General features: G+C 29.4%; 1 protein-coding gene and 1 long non-coding RNA gene across 2 annotated transcripts; one reads left to right on the forward strand and one right to left on the reverse strand.

Annotated features, from left to right (window-relative positions):
* Positions 1 to 843: 843 nt before the first annotated feature.
* On the reverse strand, positions 844 to 3,052 carry LOC115714685 (uncharacterized). Its single transcript, XR_004011100.2, has 2 exons — positions 2,010 to 3,052; positions 844 to 1,092 (listed from the first exon to the last, which is right to left on the reverse strand). It is a non-coding gene; the product is annotated as an uncharacterized LOC115714685 (long non-coding RNA).
* A 5,966-nt stretch (positions 3,053 to 9,018) lies between these two features.
* LOC115714062 (3-oxoacyl-[acyl-carrier-protein] reductase 4) lies at positions 9,019 to 13,991 on the forward strand. The gene is made up of 11 exons (XM_030642595.2): positions 9,019 to 9,358; positions 9,433 to 9,578; positions 9,710 to 9,763; positions 12,287 to 12,367; positions 12,454 to 12,499; positions 12,576 to 12,670; positions 12,752 to 12,784; positions 13,122 to 13,256; positions 13,333 to 13,426; positions 13,538 to 13,620; positions 13,756 to 13,991. Exons 1-11 carry the CDS (start codon positions 9,190 to 9,192, stop codon positions 13,786 to 13,788), a joined length of 969 nt encoding a protein of 322 aa, XP_030498455.1. The 5' UTR covers positions 9,019 to 9,189; the 3' UTR covers positions 13,789 to 13,991.
* Positions 13,992 to 20,967: the final 6,976 nt, after the last annotated feature.

Below are 20,967 nucleotides of genomic sequence, written 5' to 3' on the forward strand. Positions count from 1 at the left end.
AATAAAGAAGAAAAAATAATTATTGTAAATTAAAAATTCAGCGTCATTATTGAAATTAAGATTGTAAAAAAGGTTGTTGATGTAAATTATCTTATTTTATAATAGTTATTAAAATTAAAACATTCAATTATTAATTACACCAATTAACACCTCTTAATAATGGTAGACAATAAATTAAGAATCAATGTTAACCAATCCGAGGGTAGCTCCAACTCCAACACTCTAATAGTAGTACTACCTAACCTAACTTACATATTACCATTTTGCCCCTATACAATTTTCACGTACATATGACATGCATATGCTAAGAAGGAGGGGTATATAAGTCCAACTTCATGTACGCAAAAATCGGGGTTTCTAAAGTAGTTGCAGCGCTAGTTGCAATAGGGGTTTCTATACGATTTTTTGTTGCGATTTAGGTTGCAGCGCTAGTTGCAATCAGTGTTTCTTTGTAGAATTTTGTAAAAAAAAAAAAAAAAAAAAAAATTATTTTGAAGTGCAAAAATAAAAAAGGCCCTAATATAATAAGTTACTATTTTCATTTACCAATTATTTTATATAACCTTTTGCTACTTTAAAACTTATGTATTTATTTTTAGATTATATTAAATTAATTTATTATTTTAAATACTTTTATGTAATTTTTTAATTTTATTTTTGTAAAAATATTTATATTACTTTCAAGTTTATTTAATAAACTAATAAGTTACAATAAACTTAAAAAAACACACATAACTTATTGGTAAATATTTAAATCGCTAGTTAGTTATTTTAAAGTTATATTTTTAGTTACTTTTTAAGTTTATTGTAATTAATTTTTATATAGTATAACAAATAAGCATATAGATATGAAATAGTTTTATTTAGTATATTTTATACTAATATTTAAAGAAAATTATGTAATATACATTTAGTTTTCCATATTTTTATTATATACAAATGAACCCCTTAAAATTTGAAATTTTTACCAATAATTGAAATAAAACAAGAGAATCAGTTACTGTAAATATGTTTTACAATTCAAAAAATTGACGTTTGAAGGTGTGAGAGAATTTTGTAACCCAAATCCACCAAAATAGAGTTAGAACATGCCTGCAAAAGAGAAAAAGAAAACTGAGAAAGAGAGATGTTCAGACTCACATGCAACTACAGGAGTATATAAATGAGAAAAGATTCACAAAGATTCAATCACAAATCGAAAACATACACATATAATACCCATTAAAGCATAAAACTTAAATACATAATAATAAATTTCACCAAATAAAATCACATATACATGAAAGCATGACTTAAGTATACATCAAAACAAATCTATATAATGACTCAGTAAACCAAACCTGAGAGTTTGAAGAAGCAAAGTTCTATTTCTTAAAACAGTTTATTTGATAAGTTTGATCATGTTAGAATAACATACTTATACTAACTTTTAAAGAGAGGATAACTTTCAATCATATAACACGTATATATAATGACTCAGCAATAATATACCAATTAGCTCAACACGTAGCAAAATATAAGATAAAATCAAAGATTTATCTTCAAATATTTTAAAAACTCTACTAACAGATATTCAGAAATTATAAAAACTTGATATTATGGAAAATCAAAAATTTAGTATTGTAACACGTATTTGATGAGTAAGCTAATATAGATAAATTAACAAATAGTTGTATATTTTTTTATTTATTTTTTATTTTTTTAAAAATCCAGAAATTATCTATATTTTTTTTAGCTTTTTCTTTTAAGGGAAAAATTATCAAACATGCATCAGTCCAAGAAATTCAAAAATAAAAAACTTAAATTAAAATATGTGCAAAGGCAGATAAATTTCATCATATGTCACATTTATATATACAGATAGAGAGAAAAAGAGGTAAAGAAATTAGGAATTTGAAAAAAAAAAATTGAGAAATACAAATAAAAAAATTAGGAATTTTACATTTTTATGTACAGATGGAGAGAAAGAAGGGTAAAAAAATTAGAGATTTTAAAATCAATAAACATACCTGGTAGAAGTGTGCATGTCGAGAATATGATTCAGAGAAAGATAAGGTGGCGGTGGAGGAGCTTGAGCGCCGTTATGAACTCGGTGGTGGTGGCCGCCGTGGTAAGCCTTCTCTTGTCATTGATCTAATGGGTGATCCTATTTGTAGTGTTCGTCATTTCCCAACTCACATCATGCTGGTACATAATAGTTGTAAAGAGAGAGAGAGAGAGAGAGAGAGAGAGAGAGAGAGAGAGAGAGAGAGAGAGAGAGAGAGAGAGAGAGAGAGAGAGAGAGAGAGAGAGATAAAGTATATGAGAGGTTTTTTGGTTTGGAAGAATAATCAGTTTATTAAAATTAATAGGAGGTAATTGCGTTGAATAGTCAATTTATTGGAAATAGTAAGATTGGTAATAGTGATTGCATTGAATTAGTCAATTTATTGGAGAGTTTTAAAAAGGAAAATTAAAATTTTCAAAGGAAAGTTGCAGAGAAGATGAAAATATCAAGAGAGAGAATTAAATAGAGTGTTAAAAAGTAATAAATACACTTTAAAATAATAATACACTTAATAAAAAAGTAGCAATGAGAAATACAAACACGTGCACTACTATGCTGTTAATTTTGACTATTGGACTTTTTCACTTTGAAAAGCTTACTATTTAATATAATAAAAATATACATTAACAATGTAAATGGTATATATGTCAGTAACATTATATATATTAACAATGTAAAGGATATATATGGCAATAACATTATCACCTGATTATGACACTTTTAAAATAGTATGACATACTGATTAATATATATAGATAGAAAAAAAATGAAATTTACAAGTTATTTTTGAATCAAACAAATAATACATATTTTTTTAAGAAAAAAATAATAAATGTAACTAAAAATATATTTCCATACATAATATAATTTAATTAATTGAATTTTAACAATAAACTTGATTTGTTAACTAGATAAAATACATTTGAGTAACCTTTAAATTTATATTTAAAATTATTAAGTTGTCATCTAACTATTGAATTGTAATGTATAGTAAAAAAATTTATTAATCGTTTTTTTTTGTCTATAATATTTTTTTATTATTTAGTTTTTGTTATAAATATTAATAATTATGTGGATGTCTAAATCTTTTATTTATTGCTATTAATTGTAATCAATATTCCTCTTTTTCTCAGTTTCCCTTTTTCTTAGTTTCTTAATATCTCACTCTTGTATTTGTATAAATAGGGGTTCACCCCATTAGAATAAACAATTCAGAAATTCTCATTCACTTTCTCTTTCTCTCTTCATCTTCTTCTTCTTTCCTCTCATCTACTTTATATTATTTCATAACACGTTATCAGCACGAGTCTCTGCCCAAGCTTCAAGCATGAGTCTCTGCCCAAGTCCCAATGTAAGTATCTTGTTAAAGTTCTTGAATTGTTTCAAAGTCAAAATACACTAAATATATATTTATATATATACTCCTTTGACTGAAACAATTTTAAGAATCATTTGGTTTCTTTTTTCTTTTTATCTATATATCTATATATTATATATGTATGTATATGTTTTTATATATTTATTATTGATTTCACATATATATAATGTTCTTATTATTCATAATATTTACAATATATGTGTGCCTATGATGTGATAGAGAAAATCTATATAAATTATACATATATCCAGAAGATTATGTATCATCGATAAAATATTGTATATATCCTGAAGATTATGCATCCTCGATAAAATATTGCATATATCCTGATGATTATGCGTCCTCAATAAAATCTTGCATATATCCTGAAGATTATGCAAACGTAATATTCATTATATAGTTGATGGATATATAATGAAAGAGATGAATACATATTTATATATATGTTCTTGTATTCTTTGAGGACAATGAAAAGTAATCTAATATCGATATAGATTTTGACAAACATTTCCTGAAGTAAATGTTTTATATTTATCAAAGAAAAAAAATGATTGTATTTATGTGAATACAACTAAAGAATCATTAAAAATGATTATTATTGATGCAATTTTATAGTGGGTTTAGAATACCTAAAAAGAATGTTAAGAAAATTGCATTGAAACATCAAAGTATAAGAATAATAGTGAGCATGACTAATGTTATTTAAATACATGAGACATGTATTTATTGTTCATCATTCCCTGCAGAGAATGATACGAATTGAATTCAACTACTTTTAAAGATTGTTTGTATTAGTCATGTTACTATACATTGTTATTACTTGCAATGTTAGAAATTATTGCATGTGACATATATTAAAGATCAAATTTTGCATACATCTTGGAGATTATGCAAAAATTGCATTCATATATTCTTTGAAATATCGTAAAAGAAATTGTTGAATAATTTCTTATATTTTTATGGATGAACAAGTAATAAATTTTTAAGAAATTTATAATAATGTTCTACTTGTTCAACGTCATTCCCCGAAGTGAATGTAATGATTTTAAATAATCAATGACATTATTTACTACTCAAATATTTCCAGAAAAAGTGGAAACAACTAAAAGATGAGATACCACACATAATCAAAGTGCATGAAATTTATATATCATGTGTGGAATTGAATAATAGTGGTCGCGTACCTGTAGTACGGACATACTTATAATCAAGATAAAAGTATACTTGATTATTTAATAGAATGTGAATTGTACAAACTTATTGTACATTTAGAATATTTAAATATCATTACCTAAAGAGAATGAATAGACATGAAATTCTATTTCAAAGAATATAAATTTCACATATATTGGTAATGCCAGAAGCAAATTAATATATACATATTTTATTATTTCTTGAAATTAATAGTTTCAAACTATTGTTGGTACAGGATATGTATACATATAGTTACTATATAATTCAGTTTGCATATTCCCAGAAGTGAATATATAACTTACTAATATTTGTTAGTGATCAAATATAATCAAAGTGATAAAGAATCACAAAATGATTATTTGAAAAGCTTCCTGAAGAAGTCTTACATACAATTGCTACTTGGAGTAGTAACATATCTTTGTATGTACCCAGATGTATAGCTTTTATCTAGTCATGAAAGTGATAAGAAATAACTTATTATATGTACTGGTTGTACATTTAAATATATAATATATCAAGTCATGATAATTAGACTGCTGAATAGTCTATTAATAAATTAGATAACTTGTTAAAAAGATATCAGGAAAAATGAATGATATGTTATGGTTATATCTATTTGACCATTACAATAACATGATGAAGTTGTCATGTATCTTTTAAATTATACACATCATTGAATTGATGATAGTGATTCCTGAAGAGTGTATATGTTTTGGAGAATAATATAATTATATTATTCGTGTATATAAAAATGAAACTTGTAATGATTATGTTGTAATGAATTTACATTACCTTTTGAAAGTTTCATGAATTGAGTTATTTTGACATGATCAATCATATGCAATAAATTGTCAAAGGATTTGACTAAATTTTGTTGAAGAACCAGAAGATTCTTCTCATTATTAATTTATAAGGCTCAAAAGAAGAATATGCATATATTTGCACATAAAAAATATTTAAATTATATTTCTTAAACAATCTTGAGCCATTGTTAGATTTTTATTGCATAGTTTCTTATCGATGTGATAAGATTTTATGATATGTATTTCTTATTATACACGTGTGACTCATTCTTAGAAATGAATTAAGTTCATAAGTATTGAACTTGAACCTGAAGTTTATTGAACCTGAAGTTTAATGTCATATAGTATATATGGGTTTAAATAAATATTGATTCATTGTGATATATTGAAATCCCTACAGGTATATTAATATTATTAGATATCACAATTTTTAAAAATTCTCTCGATCAGGGGGAGAGAAGCAGTTGGGATCGATGATAATTTTTGAAAATGATCCTTGCATAAAGTATATAAGAACAATATAGTTCAAAATGATATATACCAACTGCAAATCAATATTATTCAAAGTTGAGTTAGAATGAGTTGAAAACGCCTGAAGCGTAAATGAACAATGTAGAAATTATTAGTAAATATTCATTTGATTTGCCCTGAAGTTGTTAAATCTAGAGGTACTCATGGAGATACCTTAATGTTATAAAGTATTAAAATGATAATCGTGATGAAAACTGTACTTGAAGAGACTCCTAAGAGAAGTTAGACATAACACATTTGATCATAATTGAATCTCTGAAGTGATTCTATATAGGTACCTATAAATGATAAACATATTTGAAAAATATGTAATTTAAAGAGATCTCTATAAGTTATGTCAATATGGGAGGAAATTATCATTTATTGAAATTTTTGTCGACAATAAATATTGAATGTGTGCATATGCAATAAACTAACATGAGATAGCAAGGATCATGGTATTAGATTTGTCGAGAATTATCGACATACATTCTGATTTTTGGCCAAAATATTATGACGCAGTCCAGGCAAATTTACTCACATAAAGTGAAGTAAGACCTGTAGGGTGTGCAAATAAATATTTCCAATGAGAAATTTGCATATATGTATTTGTACATAATGAATTGTTGTACAAAGTTTGCATAGACATGAGATTGATTGAAGTAAGGCTTAAATATTGAGAAAATATAATCATGATTTGATTATAGCCTGGAATATATTTTATGAAGATTTATAAGCGTCACATAAATGTTGCAACAAAAGATTATTTATTTGGAGCTCCTAATATAGTGAGAATTTGAAATAAGCCTTATCTAAAAATTCTAGAAGAATTTAATACATGTCTTAAGTAATATAAATTCTAAGTCGCGCGCACTATATGACAAAGATCTTTGTATGAAATAAAGACATGTAAGTAAATTATTGTTTGAAAAATACGTATGGTTATCTATGCAGTATAAATACGTAAATTATACGTTGTGATAGACTCTTGAAGAGTTTTTGATTAATTGCAAAATAAACTTTTATTTCTTTTGTATATCGAGAAATATTAAATGTATAAAGTTTGTTCATTAGTATTGAAGTCCTGAAGTACTTCATATGTATCAAGAATTATAGATATATGATCATTTGATATGGAAATTAAGATCATAAAACAAGATGGAATAAATATATGGTCTTGGAGTACCATCATTGTCACAAACGAAAATTTATAGTATCATTAATGTGTTATGTTCATATCTACTTGAAATTTTAAATTTTTGTATGAACAAAGTTGTGTACACACATGAATGATACAATTAGTTGGATAAAGATTAATGTTCCACGAACCCCTCATCTATAATTTAGAAGTCCATACATACTCTGGAAGAGTTATAGAAAATATATGATCAAAGATTATATATGGTGATATTTTAAAAGTGATAACAATAATCTTATGAGATCTATTATCACCAAAAGAATTATGGATCATATATGCATGAGGGGGAGACATATTCATGTTGCACTCTTTTTCCCTTAGTTCAGGTTTTGTCCCAATGGGTTTTTCTGGCAAGGTTTTTAACGAGGCAACTTGCAAATAATTATGAATATGAAATATACATTGTACTCTTTTTCCCTAGCTCAGATTTTGTCCCACTGGGTTTTTCTGGCAAGGTTTTTAACGAGGCAGCTATAAATCATGTTAACATACTTGCATTTTATGAAGCAAGTAGAGAATGTGTGGGAATGAGATCATTGACATAGCATATTCGGGAAACATATGGATTGCACTCAATAAAGAAGTATCAACCCAAGCAATTCTCTATGGATAATAATGCTTGCATCGCTCAACTAAAAGGATGGTACATTGAAGGAGATAGAGTTAGAACACATTTCACGAAATTCTTCTTTATACGCTTCAAGAAAATACATATTGGTGTTCAACATATTTAATCAAGTGTCAATCTTGTAAACTTATTCACAAAGTTATTACCAACATCAACATTTGAGAAGACGACAGATAAGATCGAAATTCGTCGATTAGAAGATCTCCACAAATGCCTAAAAGAGGGGGAGTTAGTTTACACTATACTGTTTTTTCTTTGATCAAGTTTTCAGCAAGATTTTTAATAAGGCAGTTATTATGGACATCCAAGGGGGAGTGCTATAAATATTAATAATTATGTGGATGTCCAAATCTTTTATTTATTACTATTAATTGTAATCAATATTCCTCTTTTTCTTAGTTTTCCTTTTTCTTAGTTTCTTAATATCTCACTCTTGTATTTGTATAAATAGGGGTTCACCCCATTGGAATAAACAACTCAGAAATTCTCATTCACTTTCTCTTTCTCTCTTCATCTTCTTCTTCTTTCCTCTCATCTATTTTATATTATTTCATAACAGTTTTATAATAATAAATGTTATATTAGAGTTACAATAGGTCTTACAAGAAAAAATAATAACAAATAAAGAAGAAAAAAAAATTATTGTAAATTAACAATCTAATATTGAATTTTAACAATAAACTTGATTTGTTAACTAAATAATTTGAATCACCTTTAAATTTATATTTAAAATTATTAAGTTGTCATCAAACTATTGAATTGTAATGTATAGTAAAAAAATTTATTAATCTTTTTTTTTTCTATAATAATTTTTTATTATTTAGTTTTATAATAATAAATGTTATATTAGAGTTATACAATAGCTCCTACAAGAAAAAATAATAACAAATAAAGAAGAAAAAAAAAATTATTGTAAATTAAAAATTCAGCGTCATTATTGAAATTAAGATTGTAAAAAAGGTTGTTGATGTAAATTACTATCTTATTTTTGAATATATTGAATAATAGTTATTAAAATTAAAACATTCAAATATTAATTACACCAATTAACACCTCTTAATAATGGTAGACAATAAATTAAGAATCAATGTTAACCAATCCGAGGGTAGCTCCAACTCCATCACTCTACTAGTAGTACTACCTAACTAACCTAACTTGAATATTACCATTTTGCCCCTATACAATTTTCACGTACATATGACATGCATATGCTAAGAAGGAGGGTATATAAGTCCAACTTTACGCAAAAATCACTCCTTTGGGTTCCGTCGTCAAAGATGTACGAACACTCTTCGGAGTTTCCAAAGTCCCAATATATAAAAACCAACGTAAACACGAAAAGGAACAGTTCAATTTCTTATCTGGGTTTTCTAAAAACTCTGCCTTTTTCTTTGTACAAAGCCCACAACAATCTTCGGAACTATATATCCCATGGCTGCCATTGCTGGATCAAACGTTGTAGTTTCCAAATCAACCAGAATTTCCAGCTCATTCTTTGACCGGAAAGCCCCACATTTTCGGCAGTGGTCCCCCATTTCCGGTGGCCAATCACTCCGCCACTCCATCTCCCTTCAGTGCAAATCCAAGAGTTCCTCCGGTGGTACGATTACTTGTTTTTCTTAATGGGGTTTGGGATTTCGATGATGGTAGTTGATTCTTCTTCTTCTTCTTCAGGTGTTGTGAAAGCTCAGGGAGCAAGTCTTGAAGAAACAAGCGCCGGAGTAGGCCAAAATGTGGAGGCTCCGGTGGTCATTGTGACTGGTGCCTCTAGAGGTATTGGAAAAGCTACTGCATTGGCTTTGGGAAAAGCTGGTTGTAAGGTTTGTGGTTTTCCCTTTTACCAATTCATTGAGATGATATTTGTTTTTTTTTTTATTAGCAATATTGATGATCTTTGTTGTGTGTAATTTGTTTTTTCTTTTTCTGATATAGTGCTATACTATTACTATAGGTCCTTGTTAATTATGCTAGATCATCAAAGGAGGCTGAGGAAGTTTCCAAAGAGGTGAGTTCCATCAAGTTCTATTCATGTTTGTGTTATCCCTTTCAATATAAAATATAAATATATATATACTGTGCTTCGCGGTTCGCGGCGGGCGGATGTATAAAGTATTTTAAATTATATATAAAAAATAAATTGTATATTTTACTTAAAAATAATTACTTATTAAAATTATATTAAAATTTTGAATTTACTATTAAAAAATTTGTGACCTTAAAATATTAAATTTGTTGCTAATAAATATCGAAATTTGAAAAATAGTAGCATAAATTTTCATTTATGGTTTAATTTTTATTCTAATATGTGTGTTTTTAATGTTTTAGTTTTAGTGTTTTACTGGGGTTCTAATATTTGAGTTTGTGTTTATGAGATATGTTTTTATTTATTTATGTATTTATTTTTATAAATTTTGAAAACTTGAAACTTGATGTTGTTTCTATTAATTATTGGGATTGAGAGTTTGATTTTTCATACGGGAATTAAAGTTTGCATTTTTGTTTCATTGATTGCAAAATATTAGTGAAAAATTTATAGAATGAGAATTTTGAATATATGAAAATAAAATTGAAAAATAATATTTGAATCGAGAATCAAAGTTTATTGTTAATCTCCTTACAAAAAAAAAAATTTATTGTTAATCTGTAAAGATAATATAAATGTAAGAAAAAAAATAAAACATAAAAAATCATTAAAAAAAAAACTACGGATATGTGCTAAGAAAAAAAGTATATAATGATGCATATTTAAAAAAGAATTGTTAGTAATTTCAAAAAAAAAAATGAATTGTTAGTGATGGATAATTTAATTTTATTATTTTAAAATAAAACATTAAAAAATCATTAAAAAAAGCTACGGATATTTTTTAAAATAAAACATTAAAAAATCATTAAAAATAAGCTACGGATGATTTAGTTTTATGAAAACAATAAATTTAGTATTAAGTTTGTGATATTTTGAAGTATACCATTATTTTTATTTGTTTTATTTTTTTGAAAAATAATTAGTAATTTAGTTATGATTAAAAAAATTATATAAATGAGAGAATTAAAGAGAGAATAGAAAGTTACATTTAGAATAAATTTAGAGTGACACGTCATCGTTTTATACTTCTCGCTTCTTAATATAAATTTATTTTTAATAATAAATCATTTTATTTTTAATATAAATAAAAAGTCACCCATGAATTTCTCATAAACCAAGAATTCGGTTATATAGGCACACTTTATATAGAATAGATATGCGGGTTAGGCCTAGGGCCAAATTTTTTTTTCCCCTTTTAAAATTATATAGTTTTTTTACTGAATTTGAAAAATACCATAATTTTTCTAACATAAGGGCCAAAAAATAAATTTTTGAGGAAACTACACTCAATACCCTTTTTATATTGTCCTCTTTCATTTTTACCCTCTTTTTTAAAGTCTATCATTTTTACCTCTTTTTTTTTTAAACATTGTACCACATTTTGCCCTTGTCACTTCAAGATACTCTCCATGTGACTCTCTTATGTCAGGGTATTTTAGGTACAATACATATAAAAAGAGGTATGTTTCAATTAAATATAAAATTAGAGGTAAATTTGATTAATTGATTAATAAAAGTGGTATTTTCCAACTTACCCCTAAATTTTTTTCTTGTGACCCACTTTGTTTCAGAACCGGCCCTGCATATTTTGAAACTAGCGCCCCAGAACTATTGGAATTACAATTGTGGGAAACTTTAGCAATTGTAGAAGTCCTAAATTCATGTTTTTGCTACCCTTTTTTAAACTTAGGCTCCTTGCCTTATATCCTGCAATATTATTTGGGACCAGAAAATTATATACAATGTAGATAACTCAGATTATCTAAGAGCACATTGCATACAATTTGAGGAGAGGGGTAGCCCCTTTCAATGTTTTGAATTTAAGGTAGCGTTTGGTTGGGAAGAATGGAAACATAGGAATAAGAATGGGAATGGAAATAAGAATAGGAATAGAATGGAATAAAATTAAAATGCATAAAAAAATTGATAAAAAAAATTATTAAATATTTTCTCATCGTGTATTGGAATAGTCTTTCCTTTTATTTCAAAATAGAATAGTCACTCTACCAAAATGGTGGAACGACAATTCCATTGGAATGATATTTCAATACTTTAATATGCAACCAAACAAAAGAATAGAATAAATATTGTTTCCTTTTTATTCTATTTCATTACCTCCAACCAAACGCAGTGTATTATTTATACTTATAATGTGATTCAAAATGAATATAAGAGCGTCATTTTTTTCTTATGTTTATGTTTTCTAACTTGTATATTAGTTCTTTTTCCTTCTCTATAACAATACTTGACATCAATTCAAACCTCAATTCTGTGATGATTTGATTACTAATAGTTTCAGTTACAGCAGTGCAAGAATTATCTTCCATAATTTTTAATTGGTCAAATGCCTTTCCTTTCCTGATTTAGTAGATTCTAGACTTTTGTATTTATTTTCTTTATGTAGTTCAACCACCATCAAAAATAATTTTGACTGAGTTCTTACAGATCGAAGCATCTGGTGGCCAAGCTATTACTTTTGGAGGAGATGTTTCAAAAGAAGCTGATGTTGAATTAATGATCAAAACAGTGAGAAAATGTTCTTCATATTGTTTTTTCACATTGTATGTTAAACCGTGGAATGGTTTGTAATATTCCATCTCATAAACCTGCAGGCAGTTGATGCTTGGGGAACTATTGATGTATTAGTAAATAATGCAGGTTGTTTGAAACTTTCATTTTCTTATGTTGTTTTCATTCCACATTCGATCTCCTGATGCTTTTTCGGTGTTTTCAGGAATCACAAGGGACAACTTAATTATGAGAATGAAGAAATCCCAGTGGCAGGATGTCATTGATTTGAATCTTACTGGTGTATTTCTATGTACACAGGTGTGCATCTAAAGCTTTCACTTCTTAAGGTCCTTCAAACTTGACTTTTTCTCGAAACTAAAATTAATTCTTTATTTGCAGGCTGCAGCCAAAATTATGATGAAGAAGAAAAAGGTATATACACCGTTTTATCTCTCCATTTACAGTCAAAACTATTTTTATATTGAATATTTCGACATATAATTTCAATATCAAAATGAGCACCCTCTCGGGGACCATGTCATGGAAAGGATGACCTGTGGAGAAACCCAAAGAGGGTTGCTGTCATGGACATCCTCTCTAAAAATGGTTTACTGTTAGGATCCTTTATCGAGTATGGGATTGACTACTTTTATAACCACTTGGGCATTATTTTCTCACAGGCTTAGTCTTTTGAGAATGATTTGCCGAAGTTTACTTTGTGTCTCGTTTTTTTGTTTATTTTCTTAGTCCCCAAATAATAATTTTGTAGGGAAGGATAATCAATGTAGCATCAGTCTTCGGTCTAGTCGGCAATGCCGGGCAAGCCAATTATAGTGCTGCAAAAGCAGGAGTAATTGGCTTCACAAAAGCTATTGCTAAGGAGTATTCCAGCAGAAACATCACTGTGAGTTATTCCAAAGTTTTTTTTTTTCAAATAATTAGATATTTCAATATGACTAATATTGAATTGTTGTTGTCAGGTTAATGCTATTGCTCCAGGCTTTATTGCATCTGACATGACTGCCAAGCTAGGAGATGATATTGAGAAGAAAAACTTGGAGGGCATCCCCTTAGGTGAGTGAGGCTGAGACAATCCTGTTCTTTCTTCATATCGACTTGGCTCTGACTCCTCTGAATTGTTGAGAAAAATATGTGAAGATTAGTGTGATTTCTATTGTTCTTCAGGAAGATATGGTCAACCAGAAGAAGTTGCTGGGCTAGTGGAATTTTTGGCACTTGGTCCTGCTGCAAGTTACATAACTGGACAGGTTTCACTTTCACCTACTATGAATTGGGTTTTGAAGAGTTAATTGATTTTAACTTCTCATACTTTCTTTTTTTTTTTTCTTTGAACAATTTTAACTTCTCATACTTGAATGAACTTTCTGTAACATGTTTTGTAGGTTCTCACCATTGATGGAGGGATGGTAATGTAGGCCACCCTCCCTGCATAATTGAGGAGCCTCTAAACTACCACCAATAACAAAGCAATGAGAATGGTGTAATATCCATTTTTTTAAGGAAAAAAAAAATAAGAATTTAATTCTATTTTTACTTCCATTTATTTTTTTTTCATTTTAGTATTTTGAATATTGTGAATTAAGGATTTTAATGACAAATAAATTTTATTTTATAGTGACGAATATTTTTTTTTATGGAGATGAATTACTCTAGCATGTGTATAATGCTTAGGAAGTAAGTAGTAATTGTGACAAAGGAATTATTTATTTTGTGAGTGTTGTTGTTATGGTGAGCATAATAATAATAATACTTGTAAAATTACTTTATAGTATAGTTTGACATATTTTTATGGTATAGTTAATATATATCTATTATTTAAAAGATTATAAATAATAATTTGTGATTGATTATATAATATATAGAAGTATTATTTTAAATTATGATTTAAAATATTATGTGATTTAAAGTTTGAATTAGGTGATAACTGATGATAATGAAAATAAATATCTATTTATTAGTTATTATTATGATTATTATTATTTATGAAAAATAGGTGTGTACTTGAGAAACCGATATTTAGGGGAGTGACTCGTTCAACCTAATCGGTTATTGTTATATTATTTCTTTTTGTTTAAACCACGATTACACACCAGTTTAGGGATTAGAAAAACATCCAGAGGCGATTAAGGGTGGGTCTCTTCTCGTTAGTTTTTTTTTCTTAACTATACAAGAGAGATTTGAGTTTTTGGAGAGCTGGGCTGTTTGGAGAGTTTTCATTGGGTTTCCTAGGTTGTAATTAGGGGTTTAAACGCATTGAAACAACCCTTGAACACCCAGAACGAAATTCACCATTTTCATGAACATTCATCCACGTTCTTGAACAATCTTGGATTCAAACGTGTTAGAGTCATTTCTGGGTTAAAATAAGATTGTGTTTAAGCTTAAAGGATTCCTAGAAGACGTTTTGACGTGAAGAATCGAAGCTTTAAGGCCTCATACAAAAATTGTCATTTTTGGCTCCATTATTGACGGTACACCGGAGTTGGAGAAGATGACCCCGATCTGACATATTGGGATTGTTATGTTGGGTAGTTCTTAATCGTTTTGAGGTCCTAAGCACTGTGGAAAGCTTCCCCAATCGAAAGGACGCGTCAAGAGCAATCGGGGGATAAAGTTACACTTTGTTGGCGACAAAACTGACGTGAACGCTGTCGACCACAATCTGGGTAGTTTTGAGGTGTTTTTCCCATCTGTTTTTGTTGATTTCGATTCTACATATATTATTTTAGGGTGTTTGTGTTGGGTTTTGTACCCTAAATAAAACCCATTTCAATATAATCAGATTTACTTATTAATAAAGATCAGAAATAACATTTTATGTTGCATGGTTCACATAATTTATTTCATGATTATATATATAATGTATGAATTCCATTTAAGTCCTGAACATATGAATTTGTTAATGATTATAGTGTTGTCAGCACAGTGGAATATAATCTTAATTATATGTTCGAAAGTTTATTCCCTGATTTGTCAGAACACTAGATTTAGACTGACATGGTATAATCAGCGATAGGTATTTTTACACCTTGGAAAAGTGTTATGTCCTTTTCAGGACATTGGCAAAGTTTACCAGTATCGGATGTATGGAGTATACATCGGAAGGGACCGATATTGAACTTTGATTAGATATATTAGAATTTACCGTAATATCTATTCAATTCAATATCACCTGTTGATCCTAGATCAAATGATCTTAATCCTGATATGATTAGGTTCAATCTCAAAAGTGTTATTCGTGTTCTTTGATTTGTTAGTTAAGCCTACTTTTGGGTCAGGGTGATACGTACATTTTGGGAACACGGTAGTGCAATTGAGTGGGAGCGCTAACATAAATATAGAATCTATAGCTTCTATCTAGCGAATAGAAAGTAAAGGATGATTTCCTTCGAGCTTAACCAAACGAAAATAAATGGTGGAGTACTCATTTCACTTAGCTGAAATATCATTTATACAGGGTTAAGTGTTTTAAGGTTAAAATACATTTTAGGGTGTTACAGTAATTTAATCCCTTTACAGTGTAAATCATCTATATAGAGGATCATTGATCAAATTAGGATTATAATAATGGATAACTAATGACGTATCTATATCGTGGAACATATAGAGCGTTCTATATGACTGAGAGTGCAATTCCAAGTTCTAAGTGTGGATTCAATAAGGAATTAATAAGTTAGGGAATTTACTTGGTAAATTCGGTTCGACTTATTGGAAGCTCGGTTATATAGACCCATGGTCCCCATACTAGTTGAGACCATACTGCTTGTAAGACTCAGTTAATTGATTTTGATTAATCAATTATAACTCTAAAGTTAGACTATGTCTACTTTATGAATTTTCACTAAGCAAGGGCGAAATTGTAAAGAAAAGAGATTCTAGGTATTTATTAATTAAGAGACTTTATATGTCTAAATTAATAAATATATTAAATGACAATATTATTTAATAATTATTTTTAAGTTATTAAATAATTATAATTGGCATTTAAATAGTTAAATTGGAAAATTGGTATTTTTGAGAAAATAGGAAAGAAAAATAACAAAATGGGAAAGTTACAAAGTGAGGCCCAATTTTCTTATCTGGCCGCCCACTATGCATAGGCTTTTACCGTTTTATTTTTTCATTATTTTAATGCCACACAATTCTAACCTAAACCTAGAGGGCATTCTATAAATAGAAAGTATTGGCTTCAGGAAACTCATAACTTGCACATTGTTTCCTTCAAAGAAAAGCTAAGCTGCCCCTTCTTTCTCTTTTCTTCTCTTCTAATTTTGAAATTCCCTTGAGTGATAGAGTAGTACCCACACACAACAAGTGGTACCTCAATCATAGTATGTAAGACTATAGAAAATCAGCATCAAAGAAGGAGAGAAAGAGATCCAGATTCAGATCTTGATAATGCTCTGCTACAGAAAGGAATCAAGAGCTAGAGATCTGAATGGAAGGAGTCATAATATTTCGCTGCACCCAATGTAAGGTTTTCTTAAACTCTTATGTGTTTATTTCATTGTTTTAGAATTTATATTAGGATGTTAATGAAACATACTTGGTAGTAAATCTAGATCCTGGTATATTTCCAAAAACTGGTATCAGAGCCATGGTAATGATTTACTTTCATGAAATATGAATTAAAACGATGTTTTGTGTTGATTTGGATGGTTTCATGTGGTTTGATGAATGTATGTGTTGTACGAAATCTTTTTCCATGAAAAATATTTTTCTATTTTTTAAAATATTTTATTTAGATTCCTTGTGAAAAATTAAGCAATTTTTTTTTTTACGAAACTCGATTCCAATAAAAATTGAAAAAGTTGTGAATTTTGGAAAATCGGGATTCAAGGTTGTCGAGTGGGTGCATCAATTGCGAATTTTGTGGGTTTTTCCCCCAAAAATCCAATTTTTTTATGAGATTGTTTCCCAAAATTCAATTTTTCTAATTTTAGATTTTTCCAATTTGAAATATTTCCCTTTTTCAAGTATTTCCTATTATGGTCAGATTTAAAAATGTATTAACTTCTTTAATATTTCTATATTATTTAATTATAAGATTAGATATTTTGATATTTAACATATTTTAAATTAAAAGATAACTTTGTCTTTTTATTTAAAATATTATATTAAAATTATCTTAAATGACAAATTAAATAATTAATAAATTTGAAATTAACATAGATATTTTTATAGATACACTTACCATAATATTTTCAAATTTAAAATTTGTTATTTTGTTAAATATTTAATTATTTATAAATTATAAGTTTAAAAATAATATTTTTTCTATATATATATATATCATTTTTTTCCTTATTGGAAATTTATAAATCATATCTTAAATATTTAAATAACTTAGATATTTTGTAGAAATTTGAATATTGCTTAATTTAGATATTTTGACATATAATTATGGTAATTATTATTTATTTATTATTTTATTCCTAAAATAATAATTATCTAACCAAATCTATTTTAAAATTGGTTTATTTTATTAAATTATAAGATTTGAAAGTCATATTGAAGATTCTTTCTTTCAAATCATTGATATTATTTGATATTTAATTTAATTTGATTCAAATAAACCTATATATTTTAAAATTGGTTTCCTTTATTTTGAGATTTTAAGGTTTTTTTTTTTTTTTTTTTTTGAAGGAACAAACGTTCTATTAATCAAAAGCAAAAGTGGAAATCACAGGAGGAGTTCCCTCCCCTTGAAAAACTTTAGCAATTTCACTAGAAACTCTAGTTTTTTTTGCCAAACCATCCACAAAAGATAAATTACACCTATTAGTATAAATAAAATTGCAAACATTAAAAGTCTTAATTGTATCTAAAATACTTAAAGAAATACTTAAAAGCTTCCAGTTATAGATTTTTCTTCTCTGCTGGAAAGCATGGACTGCAATAGCCGAATCCGACACCACACAAATCTGAGACCACCTGCTATCTACGGCCCAAGATAGAGCCATTTGAATTGCTTTAGCTTCAGCTTCTAAAGGAGAGGTTGCAGATGATTGTTGCAGCATGTAAGACCAAGGGCCACTCCTTAAATCCACCATAACTGCAGCAAGACCTGTTGCACCACTTTGCCAAGAAGCATCTGTCATCAGCAACACAGCAGCATCCGAAGGTATATACCCATCCAGATTGAGGTTATCTTCGAGACCCTCCAATCGAACACCAGTAGTCCGTGACAATTCCAACATTTCGAGAGCCATTTGGAAAGAATCTGATTCTTAAGTTGAACCATATCAATCCCTGACCTTTTAAACAAAATTCTGTTTCTGAGGCTCTAAATTTCTTGACAAACACACCCCATAAAACAGAGCAAATGCAATCTATCCTCCTTAGGCGCAGTCAATAATAGATTTTCAGCAAAATCCAAAAAAAGTCACCAGGAATGTTATCACTACACATAGGAAGAGGACCTGAGAACCACATCGCTTTTGCCACAGGACATTCTTTGAAAATATGCATGCTAGTTTCAGAGTTCTCACCACATATCAAACAATTTTTCTCAACACAAAAGGGCAATTTACTACGCAAGGGTAAAGCTTCATTTAAGATTCTCCACAGAAAAGTGCCAATCCGAGGATGTATTTTTGAATTCCAAACCCATCTCCACAATGATCTCCTCTGTCCAAAACGATGTTCTTAATCGATACTATAGGCACTTTTAACAGAGAAAATGCCATTCTCATTGCCTTTCCACACTACCTGATCATGATGATGAAGGGGAATCCTTGGGATTTCCAAAATTCTCCTCCCAATATCAGCACCAAAAACATCAGTGACCACCTCTCTATTCCACCTTCCATTTGTTGAGATATCTGCAACAGTAGTAATTGAGAGAGTATTTCTATCTAAGCTTCCCATAAAATGACCAAAACCAATTGGGTCAAGCCATGGAATCCAAGGTTGTGCCCAGAAATCAATAGAACTTCCATCAGCAGCAAGTGTGACCGAGCCTTTCAGCACAATATTCCTGGTTGAGAGAATGCTCTTCCAAAGAAAAGAATCCCCATTCCTTGGTTCAACAGCCCAGAAAGAGGCTCTGCTGCAGTATTTACTCAGGAGACACTTGACCCAAGGGGAGTCTTGATTTTGAGCCAAGCTCCAGGCCAATTTAGAGATCAAAGCTCTATTCATATCCTCGAACCGTCTTAGACCAAGGCCACCCACAGACTTTGGTTGGTAGATTTTATCCCAAGCCTTATAAGCCATGAATCTATTTTTCTCAGCATTACCTATCCACCAAAATTTCCTAACAATGGCATCGAGCTCTCTACATGTGGATATAGGAACTTTGTTGGTAGCCATATTATACACAGGCATAGAGGCAGCCACTGAACTTATCAAAGTTAGTCTGCCTGCATAGGATAACAACTTCATTCTCCATCCTTCAAGACGTTTCTGCATACTTACTTTCAAAGCTTGATAATCTTCCTTCTTCCTACGCTTGAAGACAAATGGGTTCCCCAAATGTCTCTCATTTCCCCAGACTTGAGCAATTTCCAAAGCCGCTAACAGTTCGGATTTTTTATTCTGAGGGAGGTTATTCGAGAATAAAACACTTGATTTTTCTTTGCTACAGACTTGCCCAGACCAGGCCTCATAAAGGGAGAGGCACTTCAAAAGCTCCCTTGCATTTCCCACATTAGCTCTTGTAAAGAGAATAGTGTCATCCGCAAACATTAAATGAGAAATGGGCGGAGCGTTTCTCGAAATCTTAATACCATGGATCTTCCTCTGAGCTTCGGCCTTACAAAGTAGTTTCGATAACACTTCCTGGCAAAGTAGGAAAAGGAAGGGGGATAGAGGGTCCCCCTGCCTTAACCCTCGATTTGGCAAGAATTTTCTGAGAGGACTTCCATTAAACAGAACAGAGTATGAAACACTCTTTACACAATTCATAATGATCTTGCAAGCCTTTTCATCGAATCCATTATGCTCCAGAACATTAGCAATAAAACCCCACTCCATCTTGTCATAAGCTTTATGCATATCTAGTTTTAGAGCCATAAGACCCCCCACCCCCTTCTTTTGTTTGATCTTATGAACAATTTCTTGTGTGAGTATGGAGGATTCCGCTATCCATCTACCCGGGATGAACGCCGATTGAACAGGGGAAATTAGATCTTCCATGAAAGGTCTCAACCTATTGGATAACAACTTAGCCACTACCTTATAATGGAAGTTGCACAGGCTGATAGGCCTAAATTGTTCTATCATTGTGGGATGATCCACTTTAGGGACAAGACAAATATGAGTATAGTTCATTTTTGAATTTAGTTGTCCCTCCCTAAAGACTTCTCTGATAGCATCACAGAAACTTTGCCCCACAATATTCCAATATTTCCTAAAGAAGCATCCCGAGAACCCATCAGGCCCCGGGGCTTTAAGAGGATGCAAGTCGAAAATAGCTCTCTTAATTTCCTCAGGAGATGGCACCGCAGTGATACTCAAATTAGCTTCATTACTCAATTTCGTTTGGAATAAATCTCCAAAATCAGGAGGCAACACAGGATTAGTAGAAGAATACAGATTGGTAAAATAATCATTTATGATACCTGAAATGTCCCTCTTATTGCTGCATAATT

This window comes from Cannabis sativa, chromosome 4, assembly GCF_029168945.1.
Source record: "Cannabis sativa cultivar Pink pepper isolate KNU-18-1 chromosome 4, ASM2916894v1, whole genome shotgun sequence".
In the NCBI taxonomy this organism is placed as follows: Eukaryota; Viridiplantae; Streptophyta; class Magnoliopsida; order Rosales; family Cannabaceae; genus Cannabis; species Cannabis sativa.

Excerpts from the sequence above, each read along its gene's own strand:
- LOC115714062 (XM_030642595.2), top strand. The coding sequence starts at position 9,190 with ATGGCTGCCATTGCTGGATCAAACGTTGTAGTTTCCAAATCAACCAGA. Across the intron at positions 12,785-13,121 it reads TTATGATGAAGAAGAAAAAG|GGAAGGATAATCAATGTAGC; the intron begins GTATATACACCG and ends ATAATTTTGTAG. Across the intron at positions 13,257-13,332 it reads ATTCCAGCAGAAACATCACT|GTTAATGCTATTGCTCCAGG; the intron begins GTGAGTTATTCC and ends TGTTGTTGTCAG.